Source organism: Gossypium raimondii, chromosome 4 (genome assembly GCF_025698545.1).
Source record: "Gossypium raimondii isolate GPD5lz chromosome 4, ASM2569854v1, whole genome shotgun sequence".
Classification (NCBI taxonomy): Eukaryota; Viridiplantae; Streptophyta; class Magnoliopsida; order Malvales; family Malvaceae; genus Gossypium; species Gossypium raimondii.
In genome coordinates this window covers 3,177,162-3,201,526 of record NC_068568.1, presented here as the reverse complement: position 1 = coordinate 3,201,526, position 24,365 = coordinate 3,177,162, and the positions used below count along the sequence as shown (strand labels likewise).

Genomic DNA, 24,365 nt, shown 5'->3' with positions numbered 1-24,365 from the left:
CCAGCATGTGCTTGTTGTCATCCATTTTCTAACCTTCAAAAATGGACCACAATTAACAACAAAAACACCAGCAAACAACAATACTTTCATAACCATAAATAAGTTCTCAAACAAGTTAAAACCTTGAATTCCATTTATGGAATTGCCAAATGCTAATAATCAACATCATCATCAAAATGCATAGGAGATTATACCAAAATTAACAATAAGTAAGATAAAAACAGTATGATTACTTCATTGAGAAAACAACAAATTATCCTTTGCAGAAACAAAACTTCAAGCTTTTAAACTAAATTCAACAAAAAACAGCAATGTTATCTTAAAAGTTGCTACAATTTCGAAACAAAGGTTCATACTAGCTAAAAAGTGTTTCCAACTTCTAGCCATATAAACATTCCTCAGCGGTACTGCAAAATAGAAGACATAACAACAACACCCAGAGGTTAAGAAATTGCTGATACAAAAGAAAAAGAATATGAAGATTATGGTAGCGATAAACGATTAACCATCAAAAAAGTAATCAACGAAGTAACAATGCGATACCTTAATGAATCCAATTTCCTTGGCATTGCTACGGAAGCACTGTCTGCAACACATGAGCCCGTACTTCCTGATGATGGCATGAGGGTTTCCACACACTCGGCTATAAAAACAGAACGAAGAAGAAAATCTTTTAACCAACACATTACCCAAATTTAGCAAATACCTTGAATTATAGCTATGGTAATGTGATTATATACTTGTAAGAAAAAACACGAATTTGAAATCCACTAATAATTATAAGAATTTCAATTAATGGCATCCAACAAATCCAATGAATTTGAACAGAAAAAAGGTATCTTATCACGTAATATTAAATCGATTACAACTCAAATTCCCAAACGCAAAGCAGTACCTCAAATAACTCAAAACAGTCTCAATCTAAGCAAATCCTACACCATTAAAACCCTAAACCACAAAGATGAGCATGCTAATTCGTTGGATTAGTGCAGTCAAAAATCAACAACCTAAAATTTCATTTCCTTCCGTTTGACATACACTAAAAAGTAACAATAGTAATTTATTTGAAATTTCTAAGCAATTAAAGAAGGGGGAATTGAGAGACGAAGTTACCATGCGCGAGAGCCAGGGCCGTAGGTTTTGGGGTGAGAGTTCCAGACGTTAGAATGACCCATGATTGATTACAAATGGCTGCTCGTCGAAGAAAGCTCTGATAAACGGAAGCGGCCTAGTTTTGGAGGAAGGGTTTGGTTTAGTGGGAAAATTAGAGTATTTATAGATGTAATCCGAAAACCCTAGGTTTCAAATTGTCAAGGTTGGGCAAAAATAAGTGATAAAAATAATATTTAGTTCATGAACTTGTTAACTTTTACACTTTAGTCCTTGGCATTTTTTTCTTAATTTGATCCCTGAAATTAGATTCCATTAAGGTATGATGATGTGCCACTATGAGACTGCGCCATATCATCACTTGAAATTTTAAAACAAAAAGGGTCAACTGCACAAATAGTCACCCAACTATTAGTAAATTTCTTTTTTGTCACCTAACTATTAACAAATTCCTTTTTTTCGTTACCCAACTATGAAAAGTTACGAAATGGCCATCCAACTATTTAATTTTGTCTTTTTTGGTCACCAACTGGTTAACGTAAAAACGGAAACACCTAAGAATCTAATATAGTTGGGTGACTAAAAAAGATAAATTTTGAATAGTTGTTAAGTTTGGAGACTAACGTTGACAAAAAAAATTCAGGAACCAATAAGTGGAATATTACCACATTCTTGATTCATCCTTGTAAGAAAAATTTCAAACAAAATGACTCGCAATTTTGGAAACGATTTTGAAATCTATACCAACTCGATTAAGAGTGCTTTAATAAGTTATTGTTATAAATCAACTCAATACCAATTCAATTAAAAATTATTTTAAAACCCTATTTTAATAAAGAATTTAATAATATATTATTGTTTTCCTCTTTCATTATTTTTATATAAAATATTTAAATAAAACAATTACAAATACACTATCTAAGGATTTAACTCAAACCTAAAAACACATTAAATCATGAACACTTTTTGTACTTTTATCATTTCAACTATAATTTAGTTATATATATTTTTCATATAAATATAATTTTAATATCATGTTTTTCTTTTACTCGCGTAAATGAAATATATGATCTAAGGCTTGATAAAAGCCACCACAACCAGAAAAGAAAATTGTTAATTTAGGACTAGAGGTGAGCAAACCTCAATTCAATTTTAAAAAATGAAAAAATCAATTTCAAGTTAATTTAATTGAGTTATTCAATTTTTTCAATCAACTTGAATAAGTAAGTCGGTTTCAAGTTTGAATATAATTAAATTTTACAGTTCGAATAATTCAAATAAAAATTAGTGTAAATACCCTTTTGGTTCTTTTCAATTTTGAAAATCAACAAATTAGTCCCACTCAACAAAAATTACAAAAGAATTCAAAATAGTTTTAAAATTTTAAAATATTTATAAAAATTGCAAAATTTATATTTTTAGATAATTTTAAAAATTTTTAAAAAGAATCTACAGAATATATAAATTAAATTAAATCTTTAAAAATTTCTAAAATAACAATTTAGGGATGTAAAAAGTTTTCAAATATACAGGGTTTCAAATTTACGACATGAATTTTTAATTTGATATGTTTAATTTTTTAATTTAACTCGAACAAATTTCACTAAATTCGACTTTACTTAAATTTCATTTCACTCGACTCAATTCAAATAAATTTCAAATCGAGTTAGGATGATAAAATAGGACCCATCAACTCGATTAACTTGAAGCTTTTTCACTTAATTCGACTTGATTCTATTAAATGCTCGACCATTTTCATAGAACCTGTGCTATACAAGTTGAAACCAACCTTGAAGTACCCAAAACTTAATTGGTACATACAATCATTCATTTTTAAAGAGTGAAGTTCAACAATTTTGAAACTTGAATTTCAATATCTGTAACCCGAGACGAGTAGACTTCGAGCTTTGACTGTATAATGTTTCCAACTACTAGTGTAATCATCCAACTCAGTTCTTCCACCCTCTCTTCCTTTCCCTCTTCTTTGCGCCGGTAGTCATCCACTCGGTACCAAGAAACAAATAAATATAAAAGCAGGGTTTAAACCACCACTACCTACATCCATGAACTCAGGGTTCGATATGCTTCGATGTTGCTCCTTGCAAATCACAGCCACGCTGCTCACAATCTAGCTTGCCCCACCTTGCATCCACTCGCTCACATGGGAATATCAATTTTCCAAGGCTAATGGAAACAACCAATGTCAACTAACTATAGTAGAGGCACTGAATAAGGTCAATACAATATGTTTCAAAGCTTAAGGCACATGCTTATTCAGAATAACCGTTACGGTAGGGCACCGTGGCGTATCTGCCTAGGCAAGTATGTTAATTGACATGCAAGCATGAGCTGCAACAATAAAGAGATAGACTATGGAATTTACCTTCTGTTAACAACGTTGTGCACGTGACAGAGCCATTGAGAAAACTCATCATGAGATCCAGCCATTACAGGGTTTGCCCTGAAAAGCATATGCATAGATTAATATCAATGGAAGCCATTGTACATACATATATACATACACATACATTATATATATAGGAAGAACCTCCAATACAAAATTTTGATTGAATCAAGTGAGAACAATCCAATATTATATAACATTATGAATAAACAGGGAAACAGTAAAATCGACGTACGGCCTTCCACAGCTTTCCTCCCAACTAAATGATGAATAACTAGATCATCGAACAAACAAATAATTTTTTGATTTAACCAAATCTTAGACTTAGAAGTTTCATCATATTTCACTTGGCAGTTCCAATAATTCCAGGACTGAGTTACTTTTGGTCTCTTTCTCGCTTTTCCTTCCAGCTTTTATTGCAAATACTTATACTAGTGCTGCCACAATTTCAAACCCGTATGGGGATGTGAAGCCAAATACCTTCCTGGTCTTGCTTGGCAGTCACTTTTTATTATCCCATCTAAAAGAAAGGCTAACGGAAGTGGTTGCATGAAAATTCTTAACATGTATCGACTAAAGCGATGTGGAGCAGACAAAAAAAATACCTCAAAACTTCTTTGAAGTGATCTGCACATTCCTGGCAGGGGTACATCCGAGATAATATTGACATCTGCAAGCCAATCACTCGTCATTGGTCGGTTTAAATAATTTATAAAGGACAATAAGCTATCCTTACAATTCTTTTAATGTCATTAAAAGTCTAAATAATCAAAAACTGATATGGTAGACACTTGGGGAGTAATTAAGCTAAGCAGCACTTTAGTCTTTGGACTCAACTCATATTTTTTGTATGGCCAAGGTATCCTTCATATCAGTTTTACAATTCATAAAGACTAATCCTTTCAGGATTCATAGCTGCCCCTCCCAACAATATTGTCTCTAGAATTCAAACCTGAGTTCTCACTGGGGAGTGCCATGTGTTTAACACTACACCTAACACTTGTTGGTAGCTTATTTCACTTTTAGTCAAACCTGTATCGGGATCGAGCTTCATTTGATCTCAGAAATTACAAAGATTGAATAAGGAAATTAAGATATTATACCAGCTCTTTTACATCCTTCTTTTGCTGCCTTGTTGGATTTTCAGGATACTGAAAAATAAATAAAATGGTTAAAGAAGCCTCATTCAAACGGTCATCAGGGCAAAATCGTAGGCATTATAAATGAAAAATAGAAAAGGGGGGGGGGGGCGGGGGAACCAAAAGCAAAGGTATAAATGAAAAGACCTGGGCAGCAAGAGTGTGAAGAAAAGTCCAAGTAGCTCTTCCAAGTTCTTCTTTAGTCACCGGTGCAGCCGGTTTCTGTCAATAAACATTCAACCGACCATGTTAATTTTATATAACTACAAAATGGGTCTCAGAAATTAATGGGTCTCAGAAATTAATAACAATTTCTTAAAAAGAAGATAGGCGTCATTTGCAAATTTTGTCAAACAGTTAATGAGCAAAACTACGAGCAACACCATTGATTAACTTTTACCAGCCTCGAAATCGATACCAAGCAAACAAGCATATCAATGATGACCTACTGGGAAGAACGCAAGTAAATACCTTGACAAGAAAATGGGTATTTGTGGCAGGGGAGTCGGCGTTTATTGATGATGAAATAGAGATGAGAGGGTTTTTCTTGGTGGGTAATGAACGATGAGCCTGTTGAGTGAAATTGGCGAGGTGGGTTTGGACACAATTCGAGAATCTTTCAACAGTTTGGAACAAAGCTTGGAAAGGATTTGGATTTTCAGAACCCATATCTGTGCATGAACATAGAGAGATAGAGACAATGGCGGGGAAAACAGAGCAAATATGGAACTAAAGGCCCAGTTTGGGCACTCCGCTAAATATCTCATTAACACACTACTTTTCATTTTAGGAGGCAACAAAAGGTTAAAATGTGCCATTAGTCCCTGTACTCTTTATAAATTTTGAATTTAGTCCTTTTTCTTTTATTTGATTTAGCTCCTACAAAGTAAAAATTATCAACAAATATCGAATTATTTGAATCCATCAAATGAAATTAATTTAAAAATAATAATAAAATTAGACCCTTTTAACCTATTGTTTTTATTCTAAACTTAAAACATAAAAAATTCAATAATATAAAAAAAGGGTAAACTACAAAAATAATCACTTTTGTTTGCCTCAGATTACATTTTAGTCACCTATGTTTGAAGTGTTACGTTTTAGCCACTTACGTTATTATTTTGTTACGAAGTTGTCACTCTACTGTTAAACTCCATTACCTCCCTAATGGCGATCCTACATGACAGCCCAAATGGATTTTTTTCTGTTTGTTAGAATATTCTTAATAATATTTTTTAGGCTACTTTGATGAAGACTATTATTGTAATTGATGTGCATGTTAACAAATTCAAAAATTCTTATACACTCAAAACTTACATAGAGTATTGGAAATTTAACATTTGAATTTTATTGTTTTCTTTTTAGAGTTGTTTTAGAGATTGCATTTTGCATTCTCTTCAAATAAATCTTAACTAGATCAGTAGATTTTAGTGATGAAATAGTACAAAGTAAGAAAGGAAGATAGCATTGATCCAGTTGAGTCCTATCGCAGCTGATGTAAGTATTCAAAGGAGAAAGCATGAATGGATCATGTGTATACAATCATTTACTTCTTTCAATATTTTAAGGGAGGTGAATGGACTGTGTCATGTGTTGTGTTTTGGGTGAACTCTGTCTTTATCAATAATATATATCTAAGTTTGTTTGAGCTAAATTAAAGAGATTCTAATATATAACATCACCAAGAATGGAGCATATTTCTGATTGCATAACTAAGCTTAAGCATTAGAAAAGAAAACGACATTTTTTTAAAACCATGCAACAGCAGAAAGCAATGGTGCCTGGCTTCAATAAAGTTGCACTAATAAAAGCAGAAACAGACCATGATAATATCATAAACTTTCATTCCTACACCCTTACACAAATAAGCTCTCTAGTTCCTCCCCATTATCACCTTCATTCTGTGGAAGTTCTCGCAGGCTTCTTGAGCATAAAGAGTGAGCCTAGCACCGATCCTTGGTCGAACAAAGCAGCTCCACTCGGTGCCGGTGATGTAGTGCATGTCTCCTTTACTCCGGCATTTAAACTGCCACCATTGAATCTCGTCATCAATAACCGTTAAAACAATCCGACCAGCAGGAAGTGTATGGCTACGATCACGAAGCCTCCACCTGTGCACATGTTTAGCTACTAGAGTAACTTCGTCGATCAGCTCCATTTCTTCAGCTCTGCTAAAACTAAAACAAGGTTTTTTTTTCCCCAAAACGCAGAACAAGAATGTAATGTGATTCGCAGTTCTGGTAGAAGGATTTGTCCAATGAAAGGGTATTTAAAGCAAACCTCAGCTCTTCTAACTAGAGCCAACAAAGACAAATGCATGTTAAACAATGTACATTGATAGCGATTACAAGCTCTGTTTTGATTTAAATATATGTCGCAGGACAGAGAAAACCTCTGCAATAACAGGGGAGATGACGAATTTATCATGTTTTCAAACTCTGTTTCGATTTATATATATGTCAATAACAGAAGAGATGACGAATTTACAAAGCTGAGGTTTGGTTGGATTTAGGCCCAGGAGTTCGCGACTTGGATCGCCCGACTTTTTCACCTGAGGGAAAAGCTTTTTATTTATTGGTCTAATAACAAAGTTAGCCCTCCATCATTTACACACGCTATCAATTTAACCCCTTGCTGATTATCGGAAGAACCCATTGCTTATTACTTTTTCAAACTCTGTTTTGATTTATATATATATATATATATATATATCGCCATTGCTTATTATTATTTTAAAGATGAGGTCTGCTATACCCTGAAAAAAGAAGACAGGGGTTCGAGACTCATGTTTTCAATCTCTGTTTTGCTTTCTATATTTATCGCCCAACAGAAAACTAACTCAATCTTTTTTTTTATTTGCTTAATAACAAATTTAGCTCTCTAATATTTATAAATTCTATCAATTTAATCCTAAAACTACAAAATTCAAAAAATTTATCCTCGATATTTATAAAAATTGGTCAATGAACAAAATTCAAGTTTAGTGCAAACACCTCATATCGAAAATTTAATAAGGTGAAAACCTTTTTTTTTTTAAGGAAAACATCATTGATAAGTGTATGCATCTCAAGTTCAATGATAGTAAATTTATTATCTCAAGTTTAATACAAGGAAGAGGTTTCTTCACTTCAACGAATCTTACCTTCGTTGGAGAATGCTTCTTATTTGAGAATTTTGGTAGCCAATTTTTTAAGACTTATTTTTAAGTTGCAAATTTCAATCATAATTATTTTATCGTAAACTCCCATTTAAAATAAAAATACAACACAATCATTTAATATTACTAAAAGAAAATGTATTACTATGTTGGTGGGAAGTTTGACTGCGAAATGAAGGAAAGAAATCAGGGACAGATTAAGGGTGTAGGTGACATTGGGGTTTTAGGGATCCAAGTGACTATGAGTAGATCTATGGATACCAAGGTTAAGAAGCGGTGTCGAAACGATTTTTTGAAAAACAAAAATTTACTTGTCGGCTTTAAAAATAAAAACTGGAGTCACCACCGATCCGTGATTTAGGTATGATCGGCTCACCTTAAAAACAAATTTGGTCTACTGTTTCTTCTGTTCTTTTTACTGTTTTTATTTTTATTTTGTTTTCTTTCTTTTGTTTCTTAAAACAACAAAAATAAAAGAAAGGAGGGAAGTTCTTACCGGTGGCAAGCGCGCCGTCGAGGAACCGTTGTCGTCGTCGTTGTAGCCGGTTGGGAACAGATTTGAAAGGGCAAAAGGGGGAGCAACGGTGTGATAGAAAAATGACAGAGGAGCCTTTTTTTTAGGGTTTGAAATGGGTTTCATTGGCTGCAAATGTAATGGGATTTTATTTATGGGTTATTTATGGTTTTAGTCCTTTTTATTTTTCCATCATTTCAAAATCGTGGTTTTTATTTTTTAAATTTTTTTCCATGAAATTTTTAAATTGTTTTATTTTAATCCCATTTAAACACAGTGTTTAAGAGGTTTAGGAGAATTTTCTTTTTAGGTCCTCCCCCTATTGCGTGTGTTTTAAACTACTTCCTTTCTTGTTTTGATTTTCAAATTCAGCTCTCAAATTCTGTTTGTTTTTAACTTAATTCTTAATTTGTTATTTTTAGTTTTTATTATATTGTTAATACTGTTTATTTATATTATTATTACTGTATTATTATTAGTTTAATATTATTATACTTACTTACATGCGCATATGCATATTAATACATATATATATATATATATATATATATATTAAAAAAAGCGTTTTAAATATATATTCTATATACATATTTTATTTTTATTTTTTACAGTTTTTATATATATATACACATTTATATTTCATAATCTTTATATGTTTTCTCAATTTTATAATTTATATGTTTATACATTTTTTATAACATGTACATATATATTTTGTACTCTTTTCAAGGCTTATTAAATATTTTTCACGTTTTTATATTTACTAATACATTATACTTATACATTTTTAATATGTATGAATATGTTTTATATGTATTTTATTATTGTTTTATTTTTATGACTTATGCATTTTCTCTCAATCCATATACATATTTGCAAAATTGTTTATATATCATACTTATGTATACGTATATTTTAAATTAAAATATTTGTTTCATATTGCATTAATATTTTTTAAACATATTTTTAAAATATATATATTTTGATTTTGTCAAAACATTAAAATCATTTTTTTTATGATCCAAAGGCCTTTAAAATAAAAACGATATTCAAAGTTAGGGATTTTCGAGGAAATTGAGCCCTAACGTATTGGGTTCCGATTTTCTTTGTTAATTCCAAATAACCAAGAATATTCGTTATTCAAAATGTATAAGTAAAAATCATTTTTGGGAACTTAATTTGTTATGTCCTAACGTATTGGGCATGACATAATTGCTTCCTCGAAATGAAATTTACTTATAAAGCAAAAGTGATATTCAAAATTCGGGGATTTTGAGAAATTGTACCCTAACGTATTGAGTCTCAATTTCTTCATATGACTTGAATAATTGATTATCCTTTTCAGATTTCAGCATTTGAGTTTAACAAAATCTTTTAAATTTTCGACACCAAGACATTAAATAATTAAATTTGGTACCCATTTTTGGGCGTTACGATGGTGCTAACCCTTCCTCATGCGTAACTGACTACCGAACCTGTTTTCTCAAATTTCGTAGACCAAATTTGTTTTTAAGGTGAGCCGATCACACCTAAATCACGGATCAGTGGCGACTCCAGTTTTTGTTTTTAAAGTCGACAACTAAATTTTTATTTTTCAAAAAATGGTTTCAACAAGCGGGATAAGGGAAAAGGGGTAATGGTAGATGTTGGGCTAAAGTTTGGTTCATCAGCACTGAGGCCCAATAATGACATATTTGGAGTGAAGACTAATGTTAGGCAAGGGCTGTTTGATGATGGATCAAAATCGGGACCTATGGGTGCTACTGATCGGGGAAAAAACATAGTCATACAACCAGTAGATATATCACTGACTTTAAATAAAGAGAAGCACACTGCAATGCGCATAATTGATAGGAAAAATGTGGATTCGTATAACGATAAAGAAAATGTGATGTTTAGATTTGGTAAAAAAAGCGGCACCTCTCAAGAGTTGCAGTCGAGAGTTCATAATATAATTTCTGGGTAGAAAGGGAGGCCATTAGATGAGATTATGGGGAATCATTCGCATGCTTCGATTGGGTTGAAATCGACGATGGAAGGGTTAGTTTGTGACCATGAAAGGACCCCGGAAAAAACTCTTATGAAGGGTGATTCTCAAATTGTCAAGGAGTGTATAGTTGTTGAGGATGCTTTGAATGATGGGGTGGTTTAGCAATGCTGAATTTGAGTGTGATAATGCTTTGTTGGTGAAATTAATCTTGTCTGGTGGAGGAGCCAATATTAGTTTAGTGGAATTAATATTATTACATCTTGTTGTGGGAAGATGGGAGGTTCGTGTTCGACATATTTCGAGGGATCAAAATGGGGGGTGCATATCACATGGCTAAATGTGTTGATACAGGAGACTCTTTGCTCCGTTTATTTGCAATTGCGCCGATTTCAGTTAGAGATTTGTTGGATTGAAGATCGTAATGGGTCTAAATCCTCTAATTTATGAATTGGTTGTTGTAATCGCCTAGTGTTGTCTCTTTTCTATAAAAAAATAAAAAAAAATTTATATTAATTAATTTAATATATTTTAATTATTAACAATTACATTAAATTACAATGGGGAACGCAAAGAGGTTTTCCAAGTATAGGGATCAAACTCTAAACTTCGTGCCAATCAATTTGAAACCCACACAACTTTATCATTGGGTTAGTGGTGTTATTGGTAATAGAGTTGTCCATGGTTTGAGTTGGGTCTTAAAAAAATTTTAGTCCTAGGCTTACCCAGATAAAAATACTAAAACTCCGGTTTAGCCCGTATTAAATTTTTTTAATTTTATTTCTTTATATAAAAAATTTTACAATATAACACATCAAATACACTAAAAATATTAAAATAAATGTTTCCCAATAAATTAAAAATAAATTAAAAAAAGTCTTGATACTTAAATAACACTAAAATAATTGTAAGTTAATAAGCAAATACATCTAAAATATTAGTAAAATTGACAATAAAACATGTGTTGTACAATATCTAAACATTCACAACAAAATAGTAGCAAAATAATGGTGAAATGGTAGCAAAACAACAACAAAAGGTGAAAAAGCAACAGGTTTTTTTATTATTAAAAAATTGGGTTGGATTGGGTCAGGCCCAGGCCAAAAAAACTTATTCGAAACTTGACCCGTTTTCTAAATAGACCTTTTTTTTACCTAAACTCATTTTTCTATCTATATTTTTACTTAAACCCTATTATTTTTCGAGCAGTAAATAACTCTAATTGGTAATATATTTTAATTATTAAACACAAGAATAAAACTAATATAATATATATATACAATACATGCACGCATATTGTTACACAGAAGCCTCACAATTTTATTTTTATTTGGTAATACCAAAAGCCTTACAATTACCTAACCCAACGACTTAAAAATTTTGGGTTAATATACTATTCGGTACCTAAATTTGTTTTAAATGTTTAAATTAATATCTGATTTTTTTCTCAATTGAGCATTGAGTTTAGTTTCAATATTTAATTTGATACTTAAGAGTTTTTTATCCCAGTTTAGTATATATATTTATTTACTAGAGCACACATGTCAAATATTTTATCAGGCCACATAATGTTATTTGGTCTAGGTATCAAATTGAGACAAAAAACTTAGGTACTAAATTGAATAATGGAGTCAAAATTAAGTATCAAATGGTATATTAATCCCAAAATTTTCATTGATCCAGTCAAACACGTACTAATAATTGGCAAATAATAATTTTTTTATCATTGATGACATTGCTCACAAACAGCCACGTGGCTATTTTTCATTGACAAGCCACTTTTAAAAGCCATAAAGTCTCGGACTTTGGGGGTAGCCACGCCCACACCCTTGGGAGCGGGGGACCATACCATCACTCATCCCACGCGCATCAACCCGCGCTTGAACCCCACATCCCTATTCCAGACTCAAAAACCGTTGACTATCAATTAAAGTGTCTATTGTTTTATTTTAAATTTTAGGGTAAACTGTCTGTTTAGTCACTAAATATTCAAACTTATCCAGGTAAGATCTCTATCGATGACTGCCCAATGGGACTGGTTTCGAGATATGTTGTTTTTCTTGGGCAAATACTTGTTGGAAAATTAAGCTACTACAAAATAAAATCTATTAGCACTGACTGGAAAATAAATAATGAATTAAGAAATCAGAAATTTATTCCTTTGAAGCGAATTCACCCTAATCGGTGTAATTGTAGTGGACGTCGTCCCCAAGGTTAACACAATGCTTCAATATTTGCACACCTGCATAAGAAATATGAAACTCAATTGGTGTTGCTCTTCTCAGGGAAATCACAGTAGGATTAATTTCCAGGAAAGTTTGGAGGGGTCACAGTTAGTCCCATTTAAAACTCAAACTCCTAGACATAATTTTCTCTAAACTGATTCAGGAGAAAAACCGACAGAGTGTTTAAGAAAATTGGAAAGGAAGAGGAGAAAAGAGTTTTTCATAGAGTGTTGTGTTTTCTTTCAGTGTGAAAAAAATGAGGAAATTAACCATCTATTTATACTAAAAATGAAAGGGTAAAACGGTAAATGGGTAGGGGCAAAAGAGGAAAAAGTGCAGGAGCAATTTTGAAATTGTCCCACTATTTTTGCTCAATAGCCAAATTCCAAGTTTTTGTGTTAACACAGATCGAAACAAGCAAGCGACGACGACGCGCATGTGTGATAGACCTATGGCCCAATTACTCAATTAGAGTAAGAATTAAAGCTATATAGAAACTCTCTTGATAGCTTGTACTTAACCAATATGGGATATACCCACTAACACCAACCCTTTGCATTACCAACAATAATTCTCACCGTTGGAATTCTCAAATGGACATTTCAAACCCTGGAAATCCAATAAACCCCCACCCTCACCCCCCTAAAAAAAAAAGAGGAGGAGGAGGCTATCCATCTTCAAACTCTCTTGATTCTTTAGCACAAGAGCATCTTTGTCCAATTCCTAACAATTGGGGAGGTGGAGGAAGAGGAAGAGAACAATATATCTCTATTCCATATTGATCGAATGGTAGAGACTGCAAACAAGAGTCATTTTTCTTTTGGTTTTAGGTTGAAGTTTTGAAGAGATTTCTGAAAAATCTAATTGGTAGAGTGGTTGTGGATGATGAGACAACTTTGTCGTTATCTAGAATGGCTAGAGAATACACCAGAGATATGGTGGTTCCAATGGTGGCATGACATGGGGGAAGAAACTCCTAAAGCTTTGTTCCTTTTTTAGAGAATATGATGAAATGAAGTAGAATAAAATAAATAAAGTCCACACAAGAAAAAAAAAATTGGATTCCATGTTAGAAAAATAAACACTATGTAATTCTGTTGTTTCAAACTTACAGCAGAATGATTAAAAAAATCAAAAATTTTAGTGATTAAATTGAAATTTTTAATACTAATAAGTGCTAAGTGTAGTAGTAAGACATATTGCACTCCAAAAAAAGAGAATGTGAGTTCAAACATTGGAAACGATGTTATTGGGAGAGGCAACCACAAACTCTGATCATGGATCACAAAATGGACATGGAAGAAATCCAAAAAATTGAAAATTTAGATAGTTGGGTGACCAAAACAGAAACAACCTAAAAGTTGAATGACTAACTAGACAGTTTACCCTACATTTTAAATCAGGAGAAAAAAACTCATGTATTAAAAAAATGTTAGTATTTGGTAAACTAGCAGTGTACTTGTTTTTAATTCCACAAACATCCTTAAAAAATTGTCACATGTCTCTTTTTTAAAATATTTATCTTTTAATATTTTATTATACTCTTATAAGACACTCATGTAACACCCCTCGCCCAATTCGAGTAAAAGATGCTACATTTAAACACTAATCTCACCACTTAAACATATTTTTGTTTCATTATAATCTAGGTAACTGATAGCACAAAACATTACTATTCATACATAATTCACATTTTCTTTACTAATAAACCAAAGTACATACCAAACTGAAGTTCAAAATATATATACCAAAAGGCTTGAACTTAGAGCTTGAGGAGTGATGTAATCTGAATGGAAGTAACAATCCTTGTAATACCAAATTTTAGCCCGGGCTCACATATGGAAACATAATTTCTGAGGATACGCAATCTTAGATATGATATGCAATCCTAGATATGATATGCAATCTTAGATATGATATGTAATCTTAGAGATTTAATTTGTAGATACCCTTTAATCTCAGCCGTTGATCTGTACCGTTGGATTTGGGGATGCTCAACTATAAATAGAGGCCTCTCCCTTCATTGTAGAGAGGAGAGAGAGAAAAGAGGAGGAGGAATAAAAAAAGAACGATTGGCAGTTTTTTAAAGGTGGTTTACTATTTTTTTCTTTCGATTATTATTTTTTACTTATTTACGATTTTAAAAAAGGGAGAAGGTGATACCACTGCGAATTTTATTTATTTATTTTATTTAGCCCCTCCGCCTTTTAATGTTTTTGTAATTAAGTTTTCTTTATTTTTTTAATTTACCCTTTTATTTATTTTAAATTCCAATTTAATCTTTTTGAACGACACCGTTTTAGAGGAGAAGGGAAAATTTCCCTTCCAGCCCCTCTATGTAACTCGCACGTTCAAATTAGTCCTTTTACTTTTATTTATTTGAGGATTTACCCCAGATATTTTAATTGCAATTCAATTTAGTTTTTTTATGTTCTTTTATTTATTTTATTAATTAATAGTGTAATTATTATTTTTATTCTAATTTTTTTCTATATATATTCCTTTTATATGTACACATATATATATATTAAAAAACGAATATTTTCCTATTTTTAATGAATATTTTCATATATATATATGTATATATTTACGTTTTAAGTGATTAAATACTCACCTTTTTCCTTTTTAAAATATACTTATTTTTTATTATTTTATATATGTATGTATAATTTTTTTCTTATTTTCATAAGTATATTATGTGTTGTATTTATATATAAATTCCATAACCTAAAATTTTATTTGTAAATTATATGTATATTTTAATGTTCATAATTTCCATGTGTACATCTTTTGATCCTTATTTATTTGTTTGCTATCCCATCCATTGTATAATTGTGTTTACACTTAATATTTTGCATGTCATGGATTACCTTTTTTTATTTCGTTTATTCATTTGCTTATATTATTTTTATGTCGATGATGTATTTATTATTGTTATTATTGTTATTATAGCATTTGCATGTATAAAATCACATTACATCATTTTTTTACTCAAATTTAAAGATAGATTTTTTTTTTTAAATTGAGATCATGTTCGTATTTAAGATTTTTTTTTAAATTGAGATCATGTTCGTATTTAAGATTTTCAAGGGAATTGAGCCCTAACGTATTGAGTTCCGATTTTCTTCGTTAAATCCGATAATCAAGCATTTCTCTTCAATAAAATAAAATAAAAACTCATTATTGGGAATTCAACACGTTGTGTCCTAACGTATTGGATGTGACGCATTGATTTCTCGAAATAAAGATTTTTTTTAAATAATAAAGGAAATATTCCGAGTTTGGGATTTTAAAGGAATTGTGCCCTAACGTATTGGGTGTGATTTCTTAAATCTTGGATAAGTGGATGTTCTTTTAAAGAAAAGGAAATATTCCGAGTTTGGGATTCTAGAGGAATCGTGCCCTAACGTATTGGGTGTGATTTCTTAAATCTTGGATAAGTGGATGTTCTTTTAAAGTTTTATTGTACAAGTATTTTGGCCCGATTCATTTTGGGGAAAATTAGAATGTTATGCCCTAACGCATTGGGTGTGGTATCTTATTTCTCTGAAATAATAAGGGTCTTAATACGTAGCCTTTTAAGTTTTGCTAAGGATTACGTTTTTTCCAAATTCTCGACCTTAAGACACTAATTAATTAACTAGGTACCAATTTTGGGCGTTACGAGGGTGCTAATCCTTCCTCGTACGCAACTGACTCCCGGATCCGTTTTTCTAAAACTCGTAGACCAAAGCCGTTTTTTTAGGTGATCCAATCACACCTCAATAAAAGATTGGTGGCGACTCCCATTTATTTTGTTTTTTTTTTAAGTCGACAACCTAAAAAATTTGTTTTTCAAAAAAACGGTTTCGACAATCCTCAATTCTTTTCAAAACTTATCTATCACCTACGCGTTTAAAACAAACTTGTTAAGCTACGTGAATAGCTTAGTAAGTACTCAATTGAATTCTATCTTACCATTTATATATATATATATATAACATTTAAATAAATTCTTAATAACATTTATTCACATAGTTTATATTTAAACTTTTAATTCTTTTTTCCAAAACATACAATCATTTAAATTAACTTTATAACTTATAGTCTTAACTTTAACATATATTATCACTAATTAACTTTTACATTTGCATATCAAAATCTTTCTCTCATTTCACAAACATAACATAAACATTTAATTTACATATATCTTTTAAAACTTAACATACGCGTTCATTTTTGTCTTTATTTTCACATATCATTACACATACATATATACGTTTACTTTCACATATCACTTTTGCGGTCCTTAATGAGTCTCAGATGAGTTTTAATAATTTTGATACATTGTAGAGCTTTGGGCCAAAACAGAACTCCTGACCTTTATAAGAACTCCATTAAACACATTACATATCCCATTTCTCCTCTCCTAATCCCCTCTGAACCCCCGCAACACCAGCTTGATTCCCATCTAAACCCCCAACCTCTCTCAACTCCAAAATCTTTTTATTATCACATATCATCTATCATCTGAGCTCACTAAGTCATTTATTCACATAACACTTTTTTCATTCATTTTAAATCACATAAACATATACATAATATTTTCATTTCACACATTCACACATTCACTTTCATATGACTTACTTGACATATTACATAAATCACTTTGCATCACGTTACTTTTTCACTTTGAATACATACTACATACATTACATCTTCACTTCATACATTAGTTCACATGAACACTAACATATCACATATTTACAATACTTTACAGTTTAGATTTTAATTCACTTTCATATAACACTTTGCTGAAATTTGTATTTCACTATTTTAGCACACTTAGTAATTTTGAAAATTTTACAATTTAATCCCTAAATTAACGAAATTTCAATATTTACTCGTAACAATTTCACTTCATTTAAACCTTTAATCACAATATTTGTTTCACATATAAAATTTTACACTCTTTAAAATTTAGTCCACTCTATAGTGACTTCAGATTCGCATCTATTCACTTATCAATCAATGACAAATAAATAACTTTCACTCTTTATAATTTAATCCTTAGTTTCATAAAATTCACTAATTACTAAATTATCACTTTACCATTTCTTACATTACAAACATACCTTTAATTACATATTTACTACTAAATTCAATATACATATTCAAGAATCTTAATCATATCTTATTTAATTATTTCATTTTAGAATTTAAATACTCAAATTTCTAATTAAAGTAAACTAACTAGAATTCAATTAAGTACTTACTTCTATTTTAGCCAAATCCTCACTTTCTTTGCTTCTGTTCTCTTCCTTTCTCACTCTCATCATAATCTTACACGTTCCTTCCAACTTTGTTTTACTTTTAATTTCTTATGTCTTGCCTCCGAGATGTTATACAAGCTCTTCTAGACCTATACTTCATCTTTCCTCTTTGGTGGCTATGAAAAATTTCAAGGTTTTGAGGTGACATGGTGGAATTTTATAACAAAAGACCAAATTGTATAAAAATTAAAGTTTCTCTCTTTTTTTTTTTTTTGAAAGTGGAATGAATCACTTATATAAAAGATGAAGAAGTTTCTTCATTTTTCCATCAAAATATCTCAACTAATTTAATAATAAAATATTATTATTTAATATATAAAAAATCTAACTTTAATCATTACAATCAAATGGTCGAGATTTCATCTTATTTTGCAATCTCATCCAATGACCCATATTTTGCCAATGATATTTTCTCATAATTATTTTATTTAAGGAATAACTATTTTGCCCTTGACTTTCTCTACAATTCCATTCTTGATTCATAACATTTTCTTAGTATAATCACACTCATAGTTCTTCATTTTTTCCTTTCCTTTCCTTTCCTTTCCTTTCTTTCCCATTTATTTTTGCTGCCCCAAGATGCTACCTTTCAGCCTTCCAATTGTGTAAAAAATTATACACTTTTCCCTTTTTTTCATTTTAGTCCATTTATTCCATCACCCAATCAAATTTCAACACTCTCCAACCTTAATTTCCATAAATTTCCACAAAATTTCCACCTCATCAGCTATTGGATTTTAACCCCATCATTTTGTATCTAAAAATCAATTAAAATGGAAAATCTGCATTTAAGTCCCTCCTCCATACAAATGGAAAAATTGCACTCTAGTCCCTCTACTTCCCCACTTTATTCAATTTAGTCCCTATCTCAACTTTCAATTTCCACATATCAATATATCTCGTCACATCCATCAAAAATTATTTCTTAAATTTTCACCCTTTTTTTCCAAAATGATAAATTTACACTGTAGTCCTTAATCTTTTAAAAATTTCCAATTTGATCCTTACTGAATTTCGTTATTCATACTTTCTCTCCAAATACTTGAGTCACATTTAAAATACTTATCCTTTCTTAGAAACGAAAATTTTGAGTATTACAACTTGTTAACTTCTACCGTTGCTTCTAGAGTCTAAAAATTCTGTGTACTAAATATTTTCTCTTATAAAAATCTAAAATTACCATTTTGTGAAATCCAATTTTATGAGATAATTTAATTAAATGATGTGATGTTTACTTGAAAATATACTACCATTTTTAGTTGAGTTCACTTATCTAAAGTAGTTTAATTAGAGTAATAGTATACAGATTCATCCAATTCTATATCCCATTCACCTACTAAATGTTATAATATGAGTTAAATTACAATAAATGGGATGAATATGTCACATCTTAATGATTTTTTAATTAAAAAACAATGGTTTTCTTTTTAAGGAATAATATAATTTTAGCTTCAAATTTGGTAATTAGGTCAATTTCGGTATTTATATTTTATTTTTCCATTTTGTTCCTTAAATTTGACAATTAAATATATTTTGATACTTGAATTTAGGTCTTGTCAAGTTTTGATGATTTGATCATTGTTATTGGAACAATACTGGATTAGTCGACAAAAAATGATCAACATAATGGTCCAAATAAAATGGTTGAATTGGTTAATTTGAAAATGACTTGAAATTGGTAAAATTGAAAATTAGAACAAAGATCGATAGTTGAATTGGTTTAATTTTTTTACCTTTTAATTTTTATGAAAATTTAATTAATTATTTAATTATTATTGATTTGGTAATCAAATTGATTAAACTGGTTGAATCGAGAATTATTAAAACACCGAATGTGACATCTTAAAATTATATCATATCATCACTTGAAAATTTATATAATTTTAATTTTCAAGTGACGAAATGAGTGTCATATCATTAAACTTTTATATTTTTAAGTTCAGAAATTAAAATAAATTAATTATCAAATTTATGTGTCAAAAAATACAAATACCAAAATAAAATTGAGAAAAAAATTATATTACCTTTTATCTATTATGCTCACGAATAAAAGTATGAATCTGTCAGCAAATTTTGTATATGTATATATCATATTCAATTTTGGGTGTAACACACTTTCTGCAATAAAACGTGGAATAAATGAACCCCACCCAATAAAAGTAATAGTTTCCAGAAAATATCATTGAAGATCTCAAAAAGATTGTAGCTTCCTTATCTTATTATTATTTTTCAGAGAAGACCCAGGTTTTTTTTAATCCTTTGAAGAACAGGTAAACGAAATCAGAAAATCCATATCTTTTTTGGGTTCTTTTGGATATTGAAGTTTCCATCTTTAAACTCCAAAAAAAGATCTGATTTTTATCATTGTTTTTGCCCATTTTCAAGGGGAAAGCTATTATTGTCTTCTTGTTTCCCTATCTATTGATGGGTGGGGAAGAGGGTGCAAGCACCAGCTCTATCAAAACCAATCCAAAACTAACACTATTGCCACTCATAGCTTTGATATTCTATGAGGTATCTGGTGGTCCTTTTGGTATAGAAGATTCAGTAAGGGCAGGGGGTGGCCCTCTTTTGTCTTTGCTTGGTTTCATGGTTTTCCCCTTGTTTTGGAGCATCCCAGAGGCTCTAATCACAGCTGAGCTTGCTACAAGTTTCCCTGAAAATGGTGGATATGTTATTTGGATATCTTCAGCTTTTGGTCCTTTTTGGGGTTTCCAAGAAGGTTTTTGGAAATGGTTTAGTGGTGTAATGGACAATGCTTTATACCCTGTTTTGTTCCTCGATTACTTGAAACATTCATTTCCCATATTTAACACCATGATTGCTAGGATTCCAGCTTTTTTAGGGATCACAATTTCATTAACATATTTGAACTATAGAGGGCTACACATTGTGGGAGTTTCAGCTGTTTCACTTGCTGGTTTCTCACTTTTGCCTTTCCTTGTAATGGGGGTGATTTCAATACCTAGGATAAAGCCTAAACAATGGCTTGTTGTGGATTTTAACAAGGTGGATTGGAGGGGTTACTTTAATAGTATGTTTTGGAATCTGAATTATTGGGATAAGGCAAGTACTCTTGCGGGGGAGGTTGAAAATCCGAGTAAGACGTTCCCGAAAGCGCTTCTCGGGGCGGTGGTTTTGGTGGTTTGTTCGTACTTGATTCCGCTTTTGGCCGGGACAGGGACTTTGAATTCTCCTTCTAGTGAATGGACTGATGGGTATTTTTCTGATGTTGGGATGTTAATAGGAGGGCTTTGGCTGAAATGGTGGATTCAAGCAGCTGCTGCAATGTCTAATTTGGGGTTGTTTGAAGCTGAAATGAGTGCAGATGCTTTTCAACTGCTAGGAATGAGTGAGATGGGAATGCTCCCAGCCATCTTTGCTTCAAGGTAACTTTAAGTTCCCTGATCTTTTTGCTTCCTTATATGATTAAAATTGAGTGAAAGCATTGAATTAGAAGCCACACGAGTCAAACTCGGGTGCAAGTATTCGGACTCGTTGATTGATTTAGGGTATAGGTGAAGGGTCATGTCCCCATACCAATGTTCAAGCATGTTTCAGGAAACAGATACTTATAGAAAAACAACGAGTCGGAGTAGAAGTTTCTTTTAAACTTTGAAACAACCCTTTCCATTATTGCACCAGTACACTGTATGTATCAACATGATTACAAACAATGTTCTTGGAAGCCCATTTTTGTAGGTAAAAGTATCATGGAGGCCCTTATACTAAGACTTTTTTGCATTTTGCCCTTTCTACTAAAAAAAAGGTAAATTAGTCCTTAGATCAAAAAGCAAACTGGTCCTTTTCTTAAAAATTTCATTCATTTCTACTGTTAAAAGCTAGTCTCTCTATGTCAACATAAAGTATATGTGCACGCCATATGTCATTGTCTTGTTATTTCCCCAGCCATGCCAGTTTTTAATAGTACCATTGGATGAAATTGTTAACAAAAAGGATCGATTCGCTTTTTGGTCTAACATATGAGGATTAATTTGCCCATTTTCTGAGTAGGAGCAAAATGTAATCTCTCTCTTAGTACAAGGGCTTCTATGATACTTTTACCTTCAAAGTATGACTACATTAGTCCAATTCGGGTGTTTAGACTTTAGAGTGTAAGTGGAGGATCATATCCCTGTACTAAGATTCAAGTATGTATACGAAACAAATACTTAAAGAAAAACGAAGAGTCGAAGTAGAAGTTTCTTTTAAACTTCGACAACAACCCTTTCTATTATTGCACCAGCACACTCTATGTATTAACATGTTCTTGAAAACCCATTTTTTGTAGGTCAAAGTATGGGACACCAACGTTCAGCATATTGTGCTCAGCCACTGGAGTTATTTTCTTGTCATGGATGAGTTTCCAGGAAATTCTGGAATTCCTGAATTTCCTTTACTCAATTGGAATGCTTCTCGAATTTGCTGCTTTCATAAAACTGAGAATCAAAAAACCAGATCTACATAGACCTTACAGGGTCCCTTTGGAAACATTTGGTGTAACAATGCTTTGCTTGCCACCTGCATTGTTACTTGTTCTTGTCATGTGCCTAGCTTCTGCAACAACATTCATTGTAAGTGGTATAGTTATTATCATTGGGATCTTAATGTACCCTGTTTTAGTTCATGCAAAGGATAGGAAATGGACCCAGTTTGATGATATAGAACAACTGGTGGTGCCTTTAGATAATCTGGACACACCCCGACCGAAACAAGAAGTTTCGGATGAGGCCTCGGTTAGTCTTCTTCCAGATTTAACATCACCGGGGATTAACCAAGAAGTCTCAGAAACTTCACCTGATGCAACTCAAAACTAGAGTAGGATCTCTCTTTTTCATACTTATGTACTATAATTCATGATTTTCCACTGATTATTAGTTGTAATAATGCATATTTTTCATCAATGGAATGTACACAACGATACCGAATGCATCCGAATTCGCGTGCAAAGAATTGATGCCATTTCATGCACACAAAAAAAGAACAAAGCAGACAATGGCTTGGAAACCTGATCATATATTGGATTGGTAATAAAAGGGATTATACATACCTCTCCCTTCTTTCTCCATTCCTCTTTCTTCTCTAATTGACTGTATGATACAAAGTTCGCTGCGAGTTAAAGCGAGTGCAATGTTATCATATTTTCACTGTCTCCGTACTTAGAATGATCAACGGCAAGAACACAGTACAGAAAGTTGTTTTTAAGACCTTCTTCTATGACCATTTTTCTGCAATACGTTCTAATAATCTAATTTCCTCGTTCTTCGAAATACGCAGATCGAGTTTCTGAAGATTGCTAACAAAGAGGCTTGCCTCACTTCGTCCTTGGAAACACTTTCTGAAGTTCACTGCCAGCTAAATCGGGTGCAACATTTTCAGGATTAAAACTAGCCACCCATAAAGCTGAAGCTGCTTCCTCGTACAAAGGCCCTCTTTAAGAACAGCTTATAAGTGTATTATAATTATAACCATCCAGGGCAATTTCATCACTCTTCATCCCATCAACAAGAGCCACCATGGCTTCCCAATACCTCCCACTATGGCCATATGCAGTTATCAAAGAAGTATAAGCATATACATCAAAACTAAACCCTTTCATTATGCAAGCCATTTAACAAATTACCTGCAACACAGACCTTTCTTTCCTTAAGATACTAATAACAACAGCAACAATGAATTTCTTGCAAAAGCCTGAACCTTTGACAATTACTAGTACTTCATCAGTCAAATACTCTTGTTTTTGAATCGGGGTTTTCTTTGAAAGTGCTCAAACAACTTAGCCAAATCACTGGCATTCTGCCAAGTTGATTGGAGTCAAAAGAAGGGTCGATTAAGGAGTTGACAACCCTGTAACCCACGGTTGAGGTCAGGTGAACTACAGATGCAGGTCCAGTTCCGTACTCGTGGCTCAATGGGTTGTTGGGAGTCTTCAAGTTGAAGGAATGGGGTTGAGGGAGGGAGGGAGGTTTGATTTAAAAATGGAGGTTTAAGGGTCGGAGGATTTCAAAGGAGAAGGAGGAAAGGTAGTTTCTCTGCCATTTGCAGAGATTACGAAAAAGTTGCAGTGTTTCTATCTATGGTAGAGCAAATCAAGAAGACAGTTGGTTCGCTCCTCGTTATTACAGTGATACAACACTCTTACCAGTCAGTTTTTCTCCGTTTAAAAAGGATATGAGAATGGGAACAAATAAGACAATTAACATTCTTTGATCAATAAAAACTTGCCATCATGCCATGGCAAGCATCTATAACCCTTAGGATAATTGGGACCTCTTTCAAGACATGTTTAAGTTTAGACGGTGAGGCACTAATAATATTGCATAAAACAATATATATATACACCAGGACATTGACCGGAAATTATGCAAGTAGTAATGCTTAAGTCTCAGTTAACTTATAAGGCAAAAAGCATGGTGTTCTCCAGCATCACAAAGAAATAGACATACACCCACCATAAACATTGCCTTTTTCTTGGTCTGCAAATTGACTCCTCATCTTAGGATCCAACAAAGAAAGT

The 24,365-nt window shown here is 32.0% G+C and overlaps 3 protein-coding genes across 3 annotated transcripts; 1 reads left to right on the top strand and 2 right to left on the bottom strand.

Annotated features, from left to right (window-relative positions):
* Positions 1-210: 210 nt before the first annotated feature.
* Positions 211-1,282, bottom strand: LOC105780858 (40S ribosomal protein S29). The gene is made up of 3 exons (XM_012605382.2): positions 1,114-1,282; positions 544-643; positions 211-407 (listed from the first exon to the last, which is right to left on the bottom strand). Exons 1-3 carry the CDS (start codon positions 1,173-1,175, stop codon positions 399-401), a joined length of 171 nt encoding a protein of 56 aa, XP_012460836.1. The 5' UTR covers positions 1,176-1,282; the 3' UTR covers positions 211-398.
* A 1,538-nt stretch (positions 1,283-2,820) lies between these two features.
* On the bottom strand, positions 2,821-5,414 carry LOC105780876 (FAD-linked sulfhydryl oxidase ERV1). The gene is made up of 6 exons (XM_012605405.2): positions 5,125-5,414; positions 4,801-4,875; positions 4,618-4,665; positions 4,120-4,184; positions 3,494-3,571; positions 2,821-3,294 (listed from the first exon to the last, which is right to left on the bottom strand). Exons 1-6 carry the CDS (start codon positions 5,320-5,322, stop codon positions 3,180-3,182), a joined length of 579 nt encoding a protein of 192 aa, XP_012460859.1. The 5' UTR covers positions 5,323-5,414; the 3' UTR covers positions 2,821-3,179.
* Positions 5,415-20,012: 14,598 nt separating this feature from the next.
* On the top strand, positions 20,013-22,786 carry LOC105780593 (probable polyamine transporter At3g19553). Its single transcript, XM_052629114.1, has 2 exons — positions 20,013-21,237; positions 22,140-22,786. Exons 1-2 carry the CDS (start codon positions 20,273-20,275, stop codon positions 22,663-22,665), a joined length of 1,491 nt encoding a protein of 496 aa, XP_052485074.1. The 5' UTR covers positions 20,013-20,272; the 3' UTR covers positions 22,666-22,786.
* Positions 22,787-24,365: the final 1,579 nt, after the last annotated feature.